The sequence below is a fragment of the Seriola lalandi genome, unplaced genomic scaffold (assembly GCF_002814215.2).
Source record: "Seriola lalandi dorsalis isolate HSWRI2012SDOR001 ecotype SW California unplaced genomic scaffold, Sedor1 jcf7180002054449, whole genome shotgun sequence".
Classification (NCBI taxonomy): Eukaryota; Metazoa; Chordata; class Actinopteri; order Carangiformes; family Carangidae; genus Seriola; species Seriola lalandi.
In genome coordinates, this window is record NW_019525002.1 from 249,024 (window position 1) to 265,862 (window position 16,839).

The window sequence follows — 16,839 nt, forward strand, 5'->3', positions numbered from 1 at the left end:
ACAGGTGTAGGCTACAAATAAAGTGTCCAACGTATAGATTCCTACATGAATTTGCTGCAGATTATGACACAGTGCACCAGTATTGTTTCTTCAGCGTGCACACCATCCAGCATGTTTGCACGGTGATGCATATAAAGACCAGACTGTGCATTCTCCGTTTTCTCTCAACTACAGTGAGCAACTCCAAGGCTGGATCGCATCCTTGAATCATCCCCCTTCCAGTTGTTCTGACTGGGCGGGGTGAGCGCGTGTGCCATCCTGGCTCCTATGGCAACCCGATAGATTAGCTCCATCAATATTCACGTTATTGGAAAGGCGCGGGAGGCTGATGGATCAGTGATGTCAGAGGTCTTTGGATGCCGGTGCCAGCTGCGTGCATGTGTGTCATCACCTTGCACTGACAGAGAGCTCCGATATTTTGGGGAGGTGGAGATCATGCTTTGTCATTGAGGAGCTCAGCAGCAACAGCAGCAGCAGCAGCAGCAGCATTCTCCCACTCCGGCACGTCCGACGCTCAGCATGCTGCATCCTGATGCGCTCTCGTCTGCACGCTGTGGGGTTACCTGGATTTACATGCATTTCTCGTTTACCGCTTTTACATGACCGTCGGATTGAAGCGGCCACGTATTGTTGACGCATCTCAATGTTTGAACCGGGGGGAGAGAGGCACGTCCCGAGTGTCAAATAAGATACGACCTGTCCTGCGGATGCGCCGTCTCTGTTTTGCCTTCAGTGGCACCCCAAGTGTATGAGATTGGTGATTTATCCCTCTGTTTTCACAGGCTACCCTTAGAGCGCATTTCTTCTCCTTCTTGAAAATGGAAAGATTCCAGTCTTCCATGCGCAAACGGCTCTACAGCTTGCCGCAAAACATTGGGCAAAAGCCATTCGTGATTGACGAAGGAGACAGCGGCGACAAGGACACTAAGAGGAAAAGTATTCGGCTAAAACATTTGTCCTCTCCGTCTCCTGCAAGCAGTTGCAAGAGCATTGAAGAGGCCAGGAGCGAAGACTTGGAAAGGGACGTTAGTGTGAAGACCAACTTGAACGGGGACTGTCGCTTATTTAGAGGCAGCATATCTTCCATCACCGGGCGGCATCCTCCCGGGTCAGACCCAGGGGAACAGCGGCGCCTCATCCCCGAGGCTGACGCCGGTGTCAGCGAGAGTTTCCCCGGTGAGCACGGCCCCGGGGCCCAGCAGCGGGCAACGGGTGGTCTGAGTGGCGCAGCCGGGCAAGCGTCTGTTTTCGACCAGTCAAGTTTCATCAAGTTGGAGGGTGCCGAACAAATAATACCTGAAGATGACCGGCTGTACCAAGCCGGCTTCATGCACCGGCAGTTTGGGGCGATGCTCCAACCGGGTGTCAACAAGTTCTCCCTGCGGATGTTGGGGAGTGAGAGGGCCGTGGAGCATGAGAGGGAGCGAGTCAAGTCTGCTGGCTTCTGGATAATCCACCCCTACAGTGATTTTAGGTAATTTTATTTGCAAAAAAAAAAAAAACTTTATTTACACTGAGTGGTGTTTTACAAAAATAAAAGTGCTGCAGTGATCCTGTCACATTAGGCTTGTTTGGCCTACAAATGTGCGCTAGAAAAACTCTGTTTTGTCTTTGGTCACTGTGATGATATTATGAGAACAACACAATAATCAGGAGTGTGAGCCTGTGCAGGTGTATCCTAAGCTGAATGTGCTTCAGTAATCCTTACACACCTTGAATAGATTAATTTCTTCATGTCTGGAAATTATCTTTTTTTTTTTAAAGACTGCACAGGCCATTCTCACAGGGAATGTGATGTACTAGGAGAAGGAGTTGACTGGCATACAAAATCCTCTTATGAGCACAATGACAGCAAAATTATATCATACATATGTAGGATGTAAGTCCCTCTTTTGCTTGGCCCAGATAAGTGTTTGTGTGTGTGTATTTGACTCCATCTACACAAGAATAGGCTACATGGTTACCTAACCTACTCATTGTGAGGACAGTCTTCTCTATCTATGAATTAAATGCACCAAACTAAACCAACCTGTAATTCCCTAATTTACCAGCCATGCTGTGCTACGCATACATGCATGCACGTTCTACATCTCATCGCACGCTGCATACGAACCAGCATTCTGTTCATCACTGCCATCAAGGGATTTTCATGACATTTAACCTTGAGGCTCACTGTCATCATATTTTCACTGGCCAGTTGTATGCCGATGTGTGTCACTGCAGGGTTTTTTTTCCACTCATCTGAATTACACTTTTTTATCATTTAGCGAGGGCAGTGGATTACAGAGAGTGCAGCAGGGGCTTGGAAATGGGGTAATCAAAATAGGGTAACATGATCATTCAAGATATTAGAAGCACACATCAGTGCAGATTATTACAGCACAATTAGTCTAATGGAGCAGAGATGGTGTGGACGGGGAGGGGACACACCACAAAACATTTAACATACACAGAGAGAGAGAGAGAGGGAGAGACAGACAGAAAGAGAGATTGAAATGAAAATGATGTTGTGAGGAATCAGGGCGCCCAGCTGTTAACTCTGTGTATGAGGTATGAGGTGTGATTACTCCATGCTCCGTTTGGGTCGCACTTTGAGCAGGAGCAGGGTTTTGGTGCCTGCTGTGGGCCTCTTAAGGTGAACACTTTATCCTACTGATCCCATTTTAAGCTGCAGGTGTAAAACCTTTGCACCATTTAAGATGATTTTGGATTATGAGACACTGTTTGCATCCAGCCGTCTAAACAGTCAACTTCACTCCCTGATATCTGCAACAGTTGTGGGCTGACACACTGTGAGTTTCCATGACCACTGTTCATCAGCCCACTACAGTGCGACCCATGTATCTTCTCCTTGGATCTTTTTATAAACACGCTCTCTCAGCTGTTTATATCATAAGTTACTGCTGTCTTTTAATAAAGCTTTCTGTGGCTACAGCAGCAGACATACTGAACTGGCACGCTGTGCAAATATGGTTAATATGATTGCTGGTGGGCCTGAGCCACAGTACAGGTGTGTGTTAAGCCACTGAGCTGCATGCAGGCTGTTGTGCTTCAGCTGCACTCTGGCAGCAAGAGATAAGTATCTCTAGTACAAATGTGATCCCTTTTTCAGCTGTCCTGATTGATCTAAGCTCCTTTCACCATTTTAAGCCTTTTTGTGTTCACTTTGCTTGTAACTCCCCTCTCTTTGTGCTCTCATGCTTTTTAACGTAGTTGCACTCTGACCCAAATAGTGCAAGATTCCCCTACTGGTCCAGGGACCCAACAACTGTCATCTTTATTTTTATTTATTTATTTATTTTTGATGGTAACTCCAGATTACACTAGCAACTTGTCTGCTCTGTGTGGGCTGAATGCTGCGTGCACAGTCAGCTGATGAGCAAATTGGATGGTCTGCAGGGGACAGCAGTAATGCACTGTCCCCTGCAGACCCTCTTTTTTTTTTTTTTTTTTTGGTCCAGCTGTTCCAGGGTTCTGCAGCACAGTGACGTGTGCAGAGCAGTAATGCTAACTGCTCAACATCTGGCTGATGGGAGCTGACTTCTGGAGATGACATGGATTCCCAGGAGATAACGGTGGATTTAGCCAGAGAGGGGAAGTGCAATTAGGACCAGTGTGTCACCGCAGAGACAACAGGCAGATGAAGAGAGGAATGCAAATGCTTTGTTTGGCAGAGAACAACAGAAAGCTGATTAGAACAAATGGCCACCCTGCCCTCGCCGGTTCTCTCTCTTTTTTTTTTTTTTGTGATGTTCTCCTGTGAAGGTTGGCTGTGAGTAACTGGGATAGGCAGAACTGTGTTGAAGTCTGAGTTTGTAGGTTGTGACGAGGCCAGGTCACATCCTGACTGTCGGTTGCCTCTCTCTCCTGGACCCTCGTTTGAGCCCAGAAAATGTCACAATGTCAGGATCACAGTTAAGTTTCCTGCAAGTCCTAGATGTTTCTTTATGGAGTGGTTTGCAACAACCACAGACGACATCATCACCACATGTTACACGTTTTCTCTCACCGTCAGTCATGTCTAAAGTAAGTAATTGTACCTGTTAACGACATGGTGAGACGTTCATTCAAACAGGGCTTTTGAGATCATTACATTTCCACTGATCTACATTCTCTTCTCTTGAAGGTAACAAGCGTTCGGATCACGCAGCATAGGGTGGTTACTGTGTGCAGCCTCGCATGCTACAAGCACGCTTAAGTGGAGTAATACACCCCCCACCCCTCCTGCAGTTTGTGCTGGCTCTGTAGGTGTGTCAGGCTCCTGTCGGATCGATCAGTGGTTAATTAGGTCTCTGAAATGGATCCGTCATGCAATCGCACGCATGCATGCTTTCTCAGCTCACGTCCACATACATACTCAAGCTGGTAATTGGTATAAACAAACACTCTCCATATCTTGGCTGGTCTTTGTGTGGCTGAGCTGTGCATCACTGTGCCGCATGTTTCCTGTGATGCTGTGAAGTGCTGGCCAAAATAAAATACTGTAAACACTAACTAAAAGCAGCCCCCCTGTTTTCACACAATTATGGATGAAATTGAACACACTGCTGCTGATACTTGAGGATTTAGTTAGTTATGAAAATCAATATTTCCTCATGAGCAAGTCAGATGAATTCCAATAAACCATTTTCCTCTCCGTCCCTGTGGCCAGAAGCCCGGTATTGAACCGCATTAGCGAACCACTGTTGTTCTCTTGAATCAGCACATGTCTTGCTTTGTTAATGTTTCTGCTCAAGCAGATTGTTTGGATGGTTTCTGCTCATTTGAACATAAGTCTCATGGATTTTGAGTTTTAGTTTGAGACTGCAAGTTGCACAGGGATCAATTTCTATTTGAAGTTCCTACACGTCCAGAATTACTTTGAATATGCAGCACATACTCAGTATGCACACAGACACAGTTGACTCAGACTAAATTTAGACTACGACAAAATCGGTGGGTTTTTTTGTTTTTGTTTCGTTTTTCGTTTTTTTAAAAAGATAACAGACCAGAAAGTTCAAGTTACTGACAATAGTATTTTTACCAGGGCTGCGACTATTTTCATTATCGATTAATTTGCCAGTTATTTTCTCACTGAGATGGTGAAGAATGCACATTTTATATTTCCACAGCCAAACGTGACATATTCATATTACTTCTGTATCTTTATCAGTCCAAAACACAAAGATATTCAGTTTACAATCATATATGAGAAATAAAAGCATCAAATCCTCTTATTTTAGAAGCTTGAGGTTATGTTTGACATTTCTGCCTGAAAAATGACTGAACCAATTAATTGATTATCAAAGTAGCTGCTGATGGGGAGTTTAAAGGGAATTCTCTTCACAGCCTAATAAAGGCATAGACTTTGCACTTAAAATCTGCAGATTCTTTTGTGACTGAAAGCACATTAATGCATCCAGTCTCCTGGAGGTCACTCATACACATACAATATGACATCAAATATTCAGCTCAGTTATTCTGTCAAAGGTATGAGAGTGAAGTTTGGGATGACTTCTCTCAGGACTGTTTCTGGGCCTAAGTGACTTTGGCCTGCTGTTATTTTGTAATTTGAGTCGTCACGTTTGTCACTGTGTGTTTCAGGTTCTACTGGGATCTGACCATGCTGCTGCTGATGGTGGGAAACCTCATCATCATCCCCGTGGGCATCACCTTCTTCAAGGACGAGCACACGCCGCCCTGGATCGTCTTCAACGTGGTGTCGGACACCTTCTTCCTCATGGACCTGGTCCTCAACTTCCGCACGGGCATCGTCAAGGAGGACAACACGGAGATCATCCTGGACCCACAGCAGATCAAGATCAAGTACCTGAAGAGCTGGTTCGTTGTGGACTTCATCTCCTCCATACCTGTAGACTACATCTTTCTCATCGTAGAAACGCGCATCGACTCGGACTTTTACAAGACGGCCCGAGCCCTGAGGATTGTCCGCTTCACCAAGATCCTCAGTCTGCTGCGGCTGCTGCGCCTCTCCAGACTCATCCGCTACATCCACCAGTGGGAAGAGGTAGATCCTGCAAGGATGAGCTTGGATCTTCATAGAAGACTTCACACTAGTGCACACCTGGTGTCCTTTTGATGCTCTGTGATGATGTGTAGCAACTGGTCATCAGGAATTAATCAGAAACATTATTGATAATTATTTGAGTGATTTTATGGATGAAATTTGTGAATATTCTACATGTCTTACAATAGTAAATTGAATATCTTTGGGTTTTGAACTGCTGGTTGTATAAAGAAAAGTGATTTAAATGCAGCACATTTGCCTCTTAGATCATATGACAGGCATTTGTCACAATTTTCTGACATTTTATTGAACAAACGGATGAATCACTAATGAAAATGATCATTAGTTGCACTATAAACATAGAGATTTCTCTTTCGCTGGCAGATTTCTTTTATCTTGCACCCTTTTCTGGATTATTACATTTTTGCTTTCTGTATCAAGGGAAAACAGATGATGCTGCTATTTGTAAAAACAAATGTCTACATTCTTAAAGCTATGGAGTTAATTTGTTGGTTCTCCTCTGAGGCTCACACACACTCACACACAGTCAACTTACTTCATGACAGATATTTCCCTGCATTATCTTATTTTTATAATTCCAACTGAGGCTCCATTCCCCACAGTCCATTAATGTTGCTTGCAGATGATTACGCAACACTGAAACAGCCTCTGGTGGTCTATAGAAGATTAAGAACAGTGTGGTCTGGTATAGGACCCCTGTATTCATCAGCCCACACAACACCCACTGTGTATTTCAATTCCTCTGATTGCATGAGAGAGGACAGAAATTTTCTAGATTTATTTACAAAGAGATGTGCGTTGTGTTGTTTCACTTGCATTAATGCTGATAATCTGTGCCACAGGTTTTCCATATGACCTATGATCTGGCCAGCGCCATGGTGCGTATCATGAACCTGATCGGGATGATGCTGCTGCTGTGTCACTGGGATGGCTGTCTACAGTTCCTCGTGCCCATGCTGCAGGACTTCCCTCCTGACTGCTGGGTCACTAGAAACAAGATGGTGGTAAGTGGATTATTTATGAGTCAGACAGCATCCAAATGTGTAACTCTTAAAGGCCCTTCAGAAACCTCCCTACTGTGAGTAAGAGGGTCCTAAATGATCACAATTTGTTTTGGTTTTCCATGTGAGAGATTTTCTGTATTTTAGTCGGTGCTCTCGTCTCTGGTTTGAAGTGGGCGGCTCTCGGCTGATAAAGCTGATGCAGTATACTCCCCATGCACCAGTCAGGATTTGAATCAAAACAGTTGGTTGGTTGTTTGATCACTGTCAATCAAAACTAATAAAATCACAATCATGGATATTGAATGTTAGAAATACCAGTTTTCAGGGACTTATATTTAGAGCTGCAGCGATTAGTTGAATAATCAATTAATCACAATTAATCAGCAACTATTTGATCATTGATTTATCGTTTGTGTAATGTGAGGATTTGAATCTTTAAATCTTTGTCATATATGTAACCTGAATATCTTTGGATAGTGGACTGTTGGTCAAATGAAACAAGCTATTTGAATATGTCACCTTGAGCTGTGGGAACTTTTCTGACATTTTAAACGATTCATTGCTTAGTAGAGAAAGTAATCGGCAGATTAATCAGTTATAAAAATAGTCGGTAATTGCAGCCTAATTGTATTCAGGTATTTACAGACAGGTTGTATTAATTGTCGGTCTGAGCAAAGAATGTATTAATGGGCGTATTGGTTACTGAAATAGACGCATATGAAAAGATCAACCAGGACAGTAGTGAGAGTGTTGTAAGGTGATGTTGCAGGACAGCACGAGCCCCTCGGTGGGCTGCACAAAGCCAACAATCCTGGAAAATCAAGGCCTCGTCCCCTGTTGATCTTAAACTCTGAAAAAGTCTCGGACTAACGTGCTGCTGCATTAATGTTGTGGGTATTGATAAACTTTCTCTCTCCTCCTCCGCTTCCCTTACAGAATGATACGTGGGGTCAGCAGTACTCCTACGCCCTGTTCAAGGCCATGAGTCACATGCTGTGTATCGGGTACGGCCTGTACCCGCCTATCGGCATGGCTGACGTGTGGCTCACCATCCTCAGCATGATTGTGGGTGCTACCTGCTTCGCCATGTTTGTGGGGCATGCGACTGCACTCATTCAGTCCCTGGACTCCTCCAGGAGGCAGTACCAAGAGAAGGTAGGTGGCCGTTCTACTTTCTTTAAGTTAAAGTAGTGGTGAAATGTTACTTTACAATTTTTTAATATATAAATATATTATTAAGAAGAAAATATTATTTAATGGCTTTAGTTATTAGTTACTTTTTATATTAAGGTTTTACACACAAAACATATGATTGATTTTTAAAATATGACACATTGTTATGGATTAAACTACCTAACAGTATATAAAAATAAATAACTATAACTCCACCTTAACAAACTACAATAATAAAATGCTATTTACACAACATATTTATATCACAGGTGCCATGTTTCTGTATAATGAGTGTTTTCACTAACATATGATTTTGAAGGCAAACTTGTAATGTATTTTTCCACTGTGGTGCTGCCACTTTTACTGAATATTTCTTCCATGGCTGATTAAAAACTGCTATGAACATGGTGATGTTAATAAGTGATGTTGTGGACAAGTGAAAAGGCATTTTGTGATTTGAAGATTAAATCCACCTTTTTTTTTTTTTTTTTTTTTTTTTTTTTTTTGCAAAAAGCAGTTTTTTTACCCACGCTTTTAAAGGTGACATAAATCATTGCAATGCACAGTAATCAAGGGTCTGCATTACATTTAGGTGTGAAAATGCCCCACAGACTATTACTACATGAGAAATGATAGAACAACGGAGAAAATCTATGTGTGAGATGTTGCAGCCACTGTTGTCCATTTTGAACATAGAAAATGACAGACCACAGTAATTAATAACAGGTAAATCCACATATTAAAAATGAGACTTGGAGCAGGACGTGACATACATAGGTTGGGTAAGCACTGACCATCTCTGGTACTTTGCTGGTACATCACTGAAGGACACAGTAGCTAATGTTATTAGCTGCAGTCTGCAGAGCACAACTGTATTTGTCAGATGGGGCAGAGGCACAACATTGCACTGTGGGCAGGTTTCACAGATGGCCTGACAGTTGACTGTTAACATAATGAGACACATTATAGTCCACCTCTGAGCCAACACATTAATCAGTTTAATATATTCATTTTGACATGACTTTGCATTTTTTTCTTGAACTCTAATGCAGTTACACTACATTTACAACTACACGCATTTAGTGGAGGTTGGTCACTTAAATACTTTGAATAGTTTTACGATTTTGATAATTGGACTTGTGTTGTCGTTGCAGTATAAACAAGTGGAGCAGTACATGTCCTTCCACAAGCTCCCGGCCGACATGCGTCAGAGAATCCACGACTACTACGAACATCGTTATCAGGGCAAGATGTTTGACGAGGAAAGCATTCTGGAGGAGCTGAACGAGCCACTGCGAGAGGTCAGATTTCATCCATGCTGATGTTGTCTTTATAATGATGCTGCTGATGGCGCTGCATCGTAACGTCTATTACAGCTAAAAGACAAATTACTAACACGTCACTTTATCTCCTCCTATGTAGCATTTATAAGCAGTAAACAAACATGTAAGAAATAAAAACCCAACACATAATATGACACTGAGAATTTATAATTATAGTTGCCAAATACTCTGTATTAATAAACACTTAAAAACTGCTTATACCTACCTTTTATAGTGTGCAATAAACTATTTATTATTATGTGAATTAATGAAGTGAGCATCCTTGATCTAAATTGTGTACACTTAATTATTTATGTCATCAAATATGGCTGTGTTACTTTGCATGATAACGTTAATAGTCATGTAATCTGATTAGTAATGGCTAGAGACTATATGAGGACAGGCAGCCTCATTAACAGAGCACTAAGCTGTTAACCACCCTGCTTTTATTATAATTGAAATGTACACACACAGTAACGGCTTTGCCTTTTTTTGTGTGTGTGTGTGTGTGTGTGTGTCTCCTGCAGGAGATCATCAACTTTAACTGTCGTAAACTGGTGGCCTCCATGCCTCTGTTCGCCAACGCCGATCCAAACTTCGTCACCTCCATGCTGACCAAGCTGCGCTTCGAGGTCTTCCAGCCGGGCGACTACATCATCAGAGAGGGAACCATCGGCAAGAAGATGTACTTCATCCAGCACGGCGTCGTCAGTGTCCTGACCAAGAGCAGCAAAGACACCAAGCTGTCTGATGGCTCTTATTTTGGAGGTAATATCCTGCTGTGTGTCCTGCATGCTGATATATTCTGTAGCTGGCAGTGTGTCAGTTCAGTTTAAATGTATGTGAAGGAGTGGTGATAGTATGATTTGTTTTTTATTATTTTGCCCAGGCACTCAGCAGATTAACTTTGCAGACTATTACAGATGGGAAAATTTGTCCACATCATCTCCTTAAAAGGGCTCACGACTAAGAGGAGCAAAGCTTTGTGATCTTTGATTCCATCTGTGGGGTTTTCCCCTTTTGTTAACATCATATTCAAAGCTGAAATCCAGAGCTTTCTTTTTCCCGTTGCCCGTGCTACGTCGTCTCAACCTGTCATTGCCGGTATCCAGGAGATGTCGTTGAGAGGTGTGACAACCCAACAAAAACGTCTGATGCTTCTAAGCATATCTCGGTGTTTAACCATACTCCAGCGTGCATTTCACGTACAAGAATGATATGCTAATCACAAAACTTCATATGATTTAGCTTAAAGCTGCTAAGCACAGCTAAAGACACACAGATGAGAAAGTAGTACATGAGGACAGAAAGTTTGGGTCTAAATCCGACACAGGGCAAATAAATATGTCAGAAATCCCATGTTGTCACGTGTGATAGATTAAATTGATAAACAGGACAGAGGAGAGAGAGAGTGTGTGATTCTGGGTTTGTGTTTGTGGCTATATCCTCAATATGTCTGTCCTGAAAAATATGTCTACTTTTTTTTTTTTTTTTAAATGGCGCATTATTTTATTTTTCTGCTCTGGCACGACAGATGAGGTCAGGACAAACTGTAAGCTGCAGAAATTGCATTAAGTGCTCCATCTGTGGGCTTCAGAGGCATCGGCCTTTTCATGTTTTATCGTCTCACACTAATAATACTATTTTTGCCTTTCCGTTTGTGAATGGATCTAAAAGACATGAATTTTGCTGGACTTCCCTGCAAAAGGGCAGAACAATCACCTAGCACTTCATATTAATGACACTTTTTTTTTAAAATTCTTAATATTAATCTCTGACTTGCACTCAGCAGGAAACCAGGCAATGGCACAAATAATTGAACTTTTGTTTTTTCCTTCCTCCCTGCAGAGATCTGCCTGTTGACCCGAGGCAGGAGGACAGCCAGCGTGCGAGCAGATAACTACTGTCGGCTGTACTCTCTGTCAGTCGACAACTTCAACGAGGTGCTGGAGGAGTATCCCATGATGAGGAGAGCCTTTGAGACTGTGGCTCTCGACCGCCTGGACCGAATCGGTGTGTCCTTTGCCAAGAGATAAAACCTGTCTATAACATTTGCATATTATTTATTTTTCTTCTTTCTTTCTTCCAGTGGAGGGAGAAGTAGCCTGGTCCTTTACACCAGTAATGATTGTAAAAAATATTCTTTTACAAGGAAAAGTCCTACAGTATTATCAGATGAATGTTCTTACAGTGCTCTGTAGAAAAATGGCCCCTTTCAGTAATACACTATTACATTAGTAGATTGTTAATACTGATTAATCTATTCTTAAATAGCATTTCAGTGGTTTAGGTGTAGCTCGTTTCAACTAGGTTAGGTCGTCCAGTCACAAGAAAAATCGGAGAAGTCATGAGATGATTAATGACGGTTGGAAAGAGGAATTTGGAATATTTTTGGACGTGGATTAAATGTTGGAATATTGGATCATTTTAACTCTTTGGAGAAATGTGTCTTTGGTGTCAATGCTAATAAGTCATGGACGCATTGCATCGGCCCTCAACCACACATCGTTTTTAAGGGGTCACAAGCCAAAACCAATGGTTTAGTCTTTAACAATGTGTTGTATAGTTTATAGTGTAGTGGACCAAGTGGAATAAGTCCATCTGAATTATAGAGGAGGTGAAATATGAATTAGCATAAAATGGAAATAGTGAAGTTAACATGCACTTAGTTACTTTATACCACTGTATTCTTCACATGATTTGTTAAATGCAAGTATATTTTCAATAATACCAGTTATTTCTTTTAAGTGTGTTGGTGGTAACACACTTAGAAATATATCTACATGTCCCTGTGACGTAGTTACTTGATCACAGGTAGAGAGAGGAGCTACATAGTTTTCTGACTGTGATGTGGAATATAGAAACAAATGGTGTCAATATGTGTTAGAAAAGTCTTCGTGCCAATAATCTATAGTATGGGATGGTATTTCTCTTTTCTTAACAGGTAAGAGGAACTCAGTTCTTCAGAATAAAGTCCAGCATCACCAAAGTTGTGGCACATTAAACCTCCAGGAGAATGAGATCATCCAAAGAATAGTGCAACATGACCGTGACATGGCCCAATGCACACAGCTGATCCAGACCAGCACGGGACAGGGCCTAAACCCTCCTCCTGCTCCCCCATCACCCACCCCGGTCATCTGGGCCCCGTTGGTTCAGGCCCCGCTCCAGGCCGCTGCAGCCACCACCCCTCTGGCTCTGGCCTTAGCCCACCACTCCCAGCTGCCTCCCATCCTCTTCCACCATCCTCTGGCACCAGGCTCTGGTTCTTTTAAGGACCACACCAGCCATGCAAAGAGAGTCCATGTTGGAGCCAACACCTCCAGCAGCTGTGGTTCAGGGCCCGGCTCTCCTGCCAGCTCCTTCAAATTCCACTCTGGGATCGAGACCCCCACACTGGCGTCCTTCAGGACACAGCATCTCCCCACTGGGCCTGTGTCACCCACACTGACCTCCCAGCCCATCTTCACCAGCAGCCTGCAGCCCCTGACCCCTCTGCCCACACACCAGCCTCTGCCCCATCCTCCCCACTCCGGCATGGCCTCGGTCTTCCCCTTCAGCCAGGCCCCCGTCTCCTACACCTGCTCCGCTCAGCTCCACTCCCAGCCTTTCCACGGTGCTATGACCACCCCACCCCACCCGATTGGTTTACTCCAGCAGGGGGTGCCAGGGAGACTAGCAGGGAGATTCCCAACCCCCTCCGCCTCCACCATAAGCCCTCTGATCTCCAGCTCAGTCGGCCCCATACTAAGCCACCTGCAGCATACCCCTCACGCCACCCTGCAGCAGATGGGGTCTATTCATGACAGAGTCGGCAGGACATCCAGCGGTCTGAGCCTCCCGCATTTTCCCTTCATCACCAGCACCCAGTCCCCCAGTGGATTTATGCAGCCAGTATCTGCAGTCGGAGGCGGAGCCGCTGCCTCTCTGGCCCAGCACAGCCTGACAGGCCTCCAGTCTGTTTTCCTCCCCCAGGTTCTCCCCGAGCACTCGGCCCTCGCCTCCCTGGCCCAGTATGGCTCCGCAGAGGTATCGCCCTGCTACACGCCTCCAGTCCACAGTCCCAGCATACAAAGCCCTGCGAGGGGACGAACAGTTTACCACAGTGAGCTCCCCCGCACCGTGGGCTCTCACAGCCCTCTAGCTCCTCAGACCTCATGCCCTGCCAGGCTGGCGTGTACCCTCAAAGAGAGGGCCGGGTCTTCAGTGGATCTCTTTACCCAGGAAATAAAGACTATCTCAGGCTCTCACAGCTCTTTACACCAGGGAGGGCCTTTGGCCGTGGGCAGCTCCTCAGGAGCGGCGGCAGGGCCGTCGAGCCCCTTCTCCTCCTCCCTGGCTGTCAGCAAACCCTACAGTCGGATCCCGGGTCAAGCCACTCCTGTCAGTCGGACACATTCAGGGCCTGAACCTCAGAACCAGTCTGCTGGCGTTCACTCTCCCCATGCTAGATCCCCTGCTAAGATGTTAGAGACTGAACACAAACAGTCCAAACTTCCCTCCAACTTGTGAGGTTCAGACACACCCTCCTTTAATGCCTGAACAAAAGGGAGATCATTTCCTTCCTGGCATTGTTTTAACCACCGCTTTATCAAAATTTGAAGTAGGAGGGTGTGTTGTTCTAATCAGATTGGAGATCAGATGTTTAATTTTTAATCAGATGAATGGATCGTGGACAATAATGGACAATGATGGATATTTTTTTCTACAGGTTATTCTTTCTTTGAATATAGTAATAAATAAATAAATAATAAATGATGGATATATATAGCACCTCATGAAAATATCAATTGTTCTATGTATTATATTATAACCACACTCTGTGATTTGTTATCAGTATTTGTTTAAAACCCCATTGTCAAGGCAATTTTGTGTAACCTTATAGTGACACTCATTTAGTTGGAAGTTTGTCCACAACTGTATCCAGTTATGATTGAAACCAAAAATTATTATTGTCCTTTTTTTTTATATATATAATATCCTTTCCCACTACTGGGTGTGTCATGTGAATGCCAGGTTACCCCTGAAGAGATCAGAGGAGAAACAGACTGTGCACTTTGCTCGTTTCAGAGATCACCTGACGTAAAGGTTTGATGACGGCATGTCTTCCAAGATAGCGTTTCAGCAATATTGCACACCCACATGGGTCACACAGATCAGATCACATTCAAAAACGTTGAAGTAATGAATGTAATGCAATGTTTGTCTGTCTGAGTGGGAGAAGTGGGAATCATTTTGAATGTGTTGAACACGAAGGAGATGGTATTTTTTTGTTTGTTTTTTTTGGGGGGTGGGGGGGGTGTTTTGGAGAATACGCACACATTTGCGTTTTGTCCCCTCCACAGCTGTTCTGGCACGTGGCGAGTCGCACAACTGATGCCAACTCATTTCAGTCTGACAATAACTTCGGTACAGAACATACATCTGAGCCAAGGTTTGTGTGCCACTAGCATAGTATGCAATAATCTGTGGGGTTTTTTATGGGGATACAAAGGTACTGTGACTTGACGAGTGAGATTCTGTTTTTAGTGAGAACAGATGAAAACAAGGGAGTAAAATATTAAAAAAGCAATTGTGGATAATCAAACATCCTGAAACCAGCGATGCACTAAGATTGATCTGAATGTTTCTTGCACCAGTCAAAGGGCTAAAAGCAGTTACTTGGGCAAATGGTTAATAAGGAACCCTGATGGGTCATATTGCTGCATATTTACCTCTTTCATTGTTCATTATTTGATTGTAAAATTTGACATCTGTTGTTGAACAGTTGCTGCTTTGTGATGCTATGCTGAATCAATAAGACGTGTATCACTGACTGCTTTTTTAAAACCAGACTCTTGAAATCCTTCAACTTGTTAATAAGTTCATGTGTTTAGATGATACTTCTCTCTTTCTCGGGACCTGCGGCCGGTGATGAACTGTACGCAGCAAGCCGGTCAGCAGGTCAAACCATCGGAGGATCCTGTCCATTGGCCTTAGCTGCCTGGTTACTGACCTGGAGGTTTGCTGTGACTCTGATCCCCCCAAGGGAGGAGAGATACTATCAGTCACTAGCCAGTCGCTGCCGTTGGGCTCGATCAATCCCTCATCACTATTCTCCTCCAGCCCTGCACCACCGCACCACCTGCCATGGGCTTCCGCTCGGATTCTTTGAGTGTGTTCAACTTAAAGGTGTGTGTAGGAGAGGAAGTGTCAGTCATTCATCTATTTATACATTTATTTCTCATTTTGCTGCCTTTTAACCACCAAATCTGATGATTCCATCACCCATGTATGTTAGGCATATTTTATTTTAGCTACTGAATTCAATGCAATAAAATGACATATGGTCAATGATGCTCATCCTAGCTGTTGATTTCTTTTCAAGTGAAGAGCGTGGCATGAAGGAGAATCTGTTAAAACGCTGGTGAAGTTTCAGACTTTAAGCCGGATTATGATTTGAGAAGTGCACGCCTGGTGCAAACATTCAAAATAACCAGGGATTGTAATCCGTTAGATATCTGAGTCGTCAATACAAAGAAAATTATCTTCCATGTTCGGGGAGTGATAACTGCTGGATTAGTGAGTAAACATAGATATTTAATCCAGCGCTACTGCAAGGTTTGATTACAATAAGAATTTTGAATAAGAATAAGAATAATAACAAAGCAGACAAAGTTATATTATTCATGTCATCCAAGACAAAGAGTGGACAGACCTGATGTTCTCTGTCCTGTAATAACTCCACCAGATCAGCTTATTTTTCTTCATTATTATTTAATAGCCTGATGTCATTTTTCCAGTGGGGTGTTTCAGGTTTTAGACCAATATTATAAATATGTCTCCAGGCACTGCACATCAACAATGCTGAGGGATTAAAAATTGAGTTTTCTGGACGTCAGATTTTTATGGAGACCCACAGTGTTCAGTATTAAATAATTTAATAAGAAATAAAGATATGACTAGCAAAATATCTAATATAACCATGAAAATGTAAAATCATCCGATACATTTTTAAAACTCATTATTACATTATACAACTCAAAATGTTATTTTTTCTTGCTCCTATTTACTGTTACAGTTAATTAATTAATTTTTTGTTGTTTTTAGTGTTTCAAAATATCCCCTTTCCAAAATGTGCAGGGCGAGGCAGTAATGTGATTGGCTCTCTGCTCGTTCACGCCAAAGTAACAGCCAATCACAGAAATCCTCCGTCCTGTTTGACTCCATTAACAAGCAATTACTGTGATGGAAAGTGGTATTTTGAAATAAAAGATTGGGGATCCTGTCACTGTAAAGTAAAATCTGAATTTTGAAAAAAAGGATAACCCTT

The 16,839-nt window shown here is 43.1% G+C and overlaps 1 protein-coding gene across 1 annotated transcript; it reads left to right on the forward strand.

Annotated features, from left to right (window-relative positions):
* The first annotated feature begins 245 nt into the window (after nt 1-245).
* Nucleotides 246-15,865, forward strand: LOC111658539 (potassium/sodium hyperpolarization-activated cyclic nucleotide-gated channel 2-like). The gene is made up of 8 exons (XM_023411113.2): nt 246-1,474; nt 5,584-6,007; nt 6,871-7,032; nt 7,969-8,187; nt 9,360-9,506; nt 10,055-10,295; nt 11,376-11,540; nt 12,472-15,865. Exons 1-8 carry the CDS (start codon nt 819-821, stop codon nt 14,037-14,039), a joined length of 3,582 nt encoding a protein of 1,193 aa, XP_023266881.1. The 5' UTR covers nt 246-818; the 3' UTR covers nt 14,040-15,865.
* Nucleotides 15,866-16,839: the final 974 nt, after the last annotated feature.

Coding starts and splice junctions, on each gene's coding strand:
- LOC111658539 (XM_023411113.2), top strand. CDS start 819: ATGGAAAGATTCCAGTCTTCCATGCGCAAACGGCTCTACAGCTTGCCG. Junction 8,188..9,359: donor GGAGGCAGTACCAAGAGAAG/GTAGGTGGCCGT, acceptor TTGTCGTTGCAG/TATAAACAAGTGGAGCAGTA. Junction 11,541..12,471: donor CGACCGCCTGGACCGAATCG/GTGTGTCCTTTG, acceptor TTTTCTTAACAG/GTAAGAGGAACTCAGTTCTT.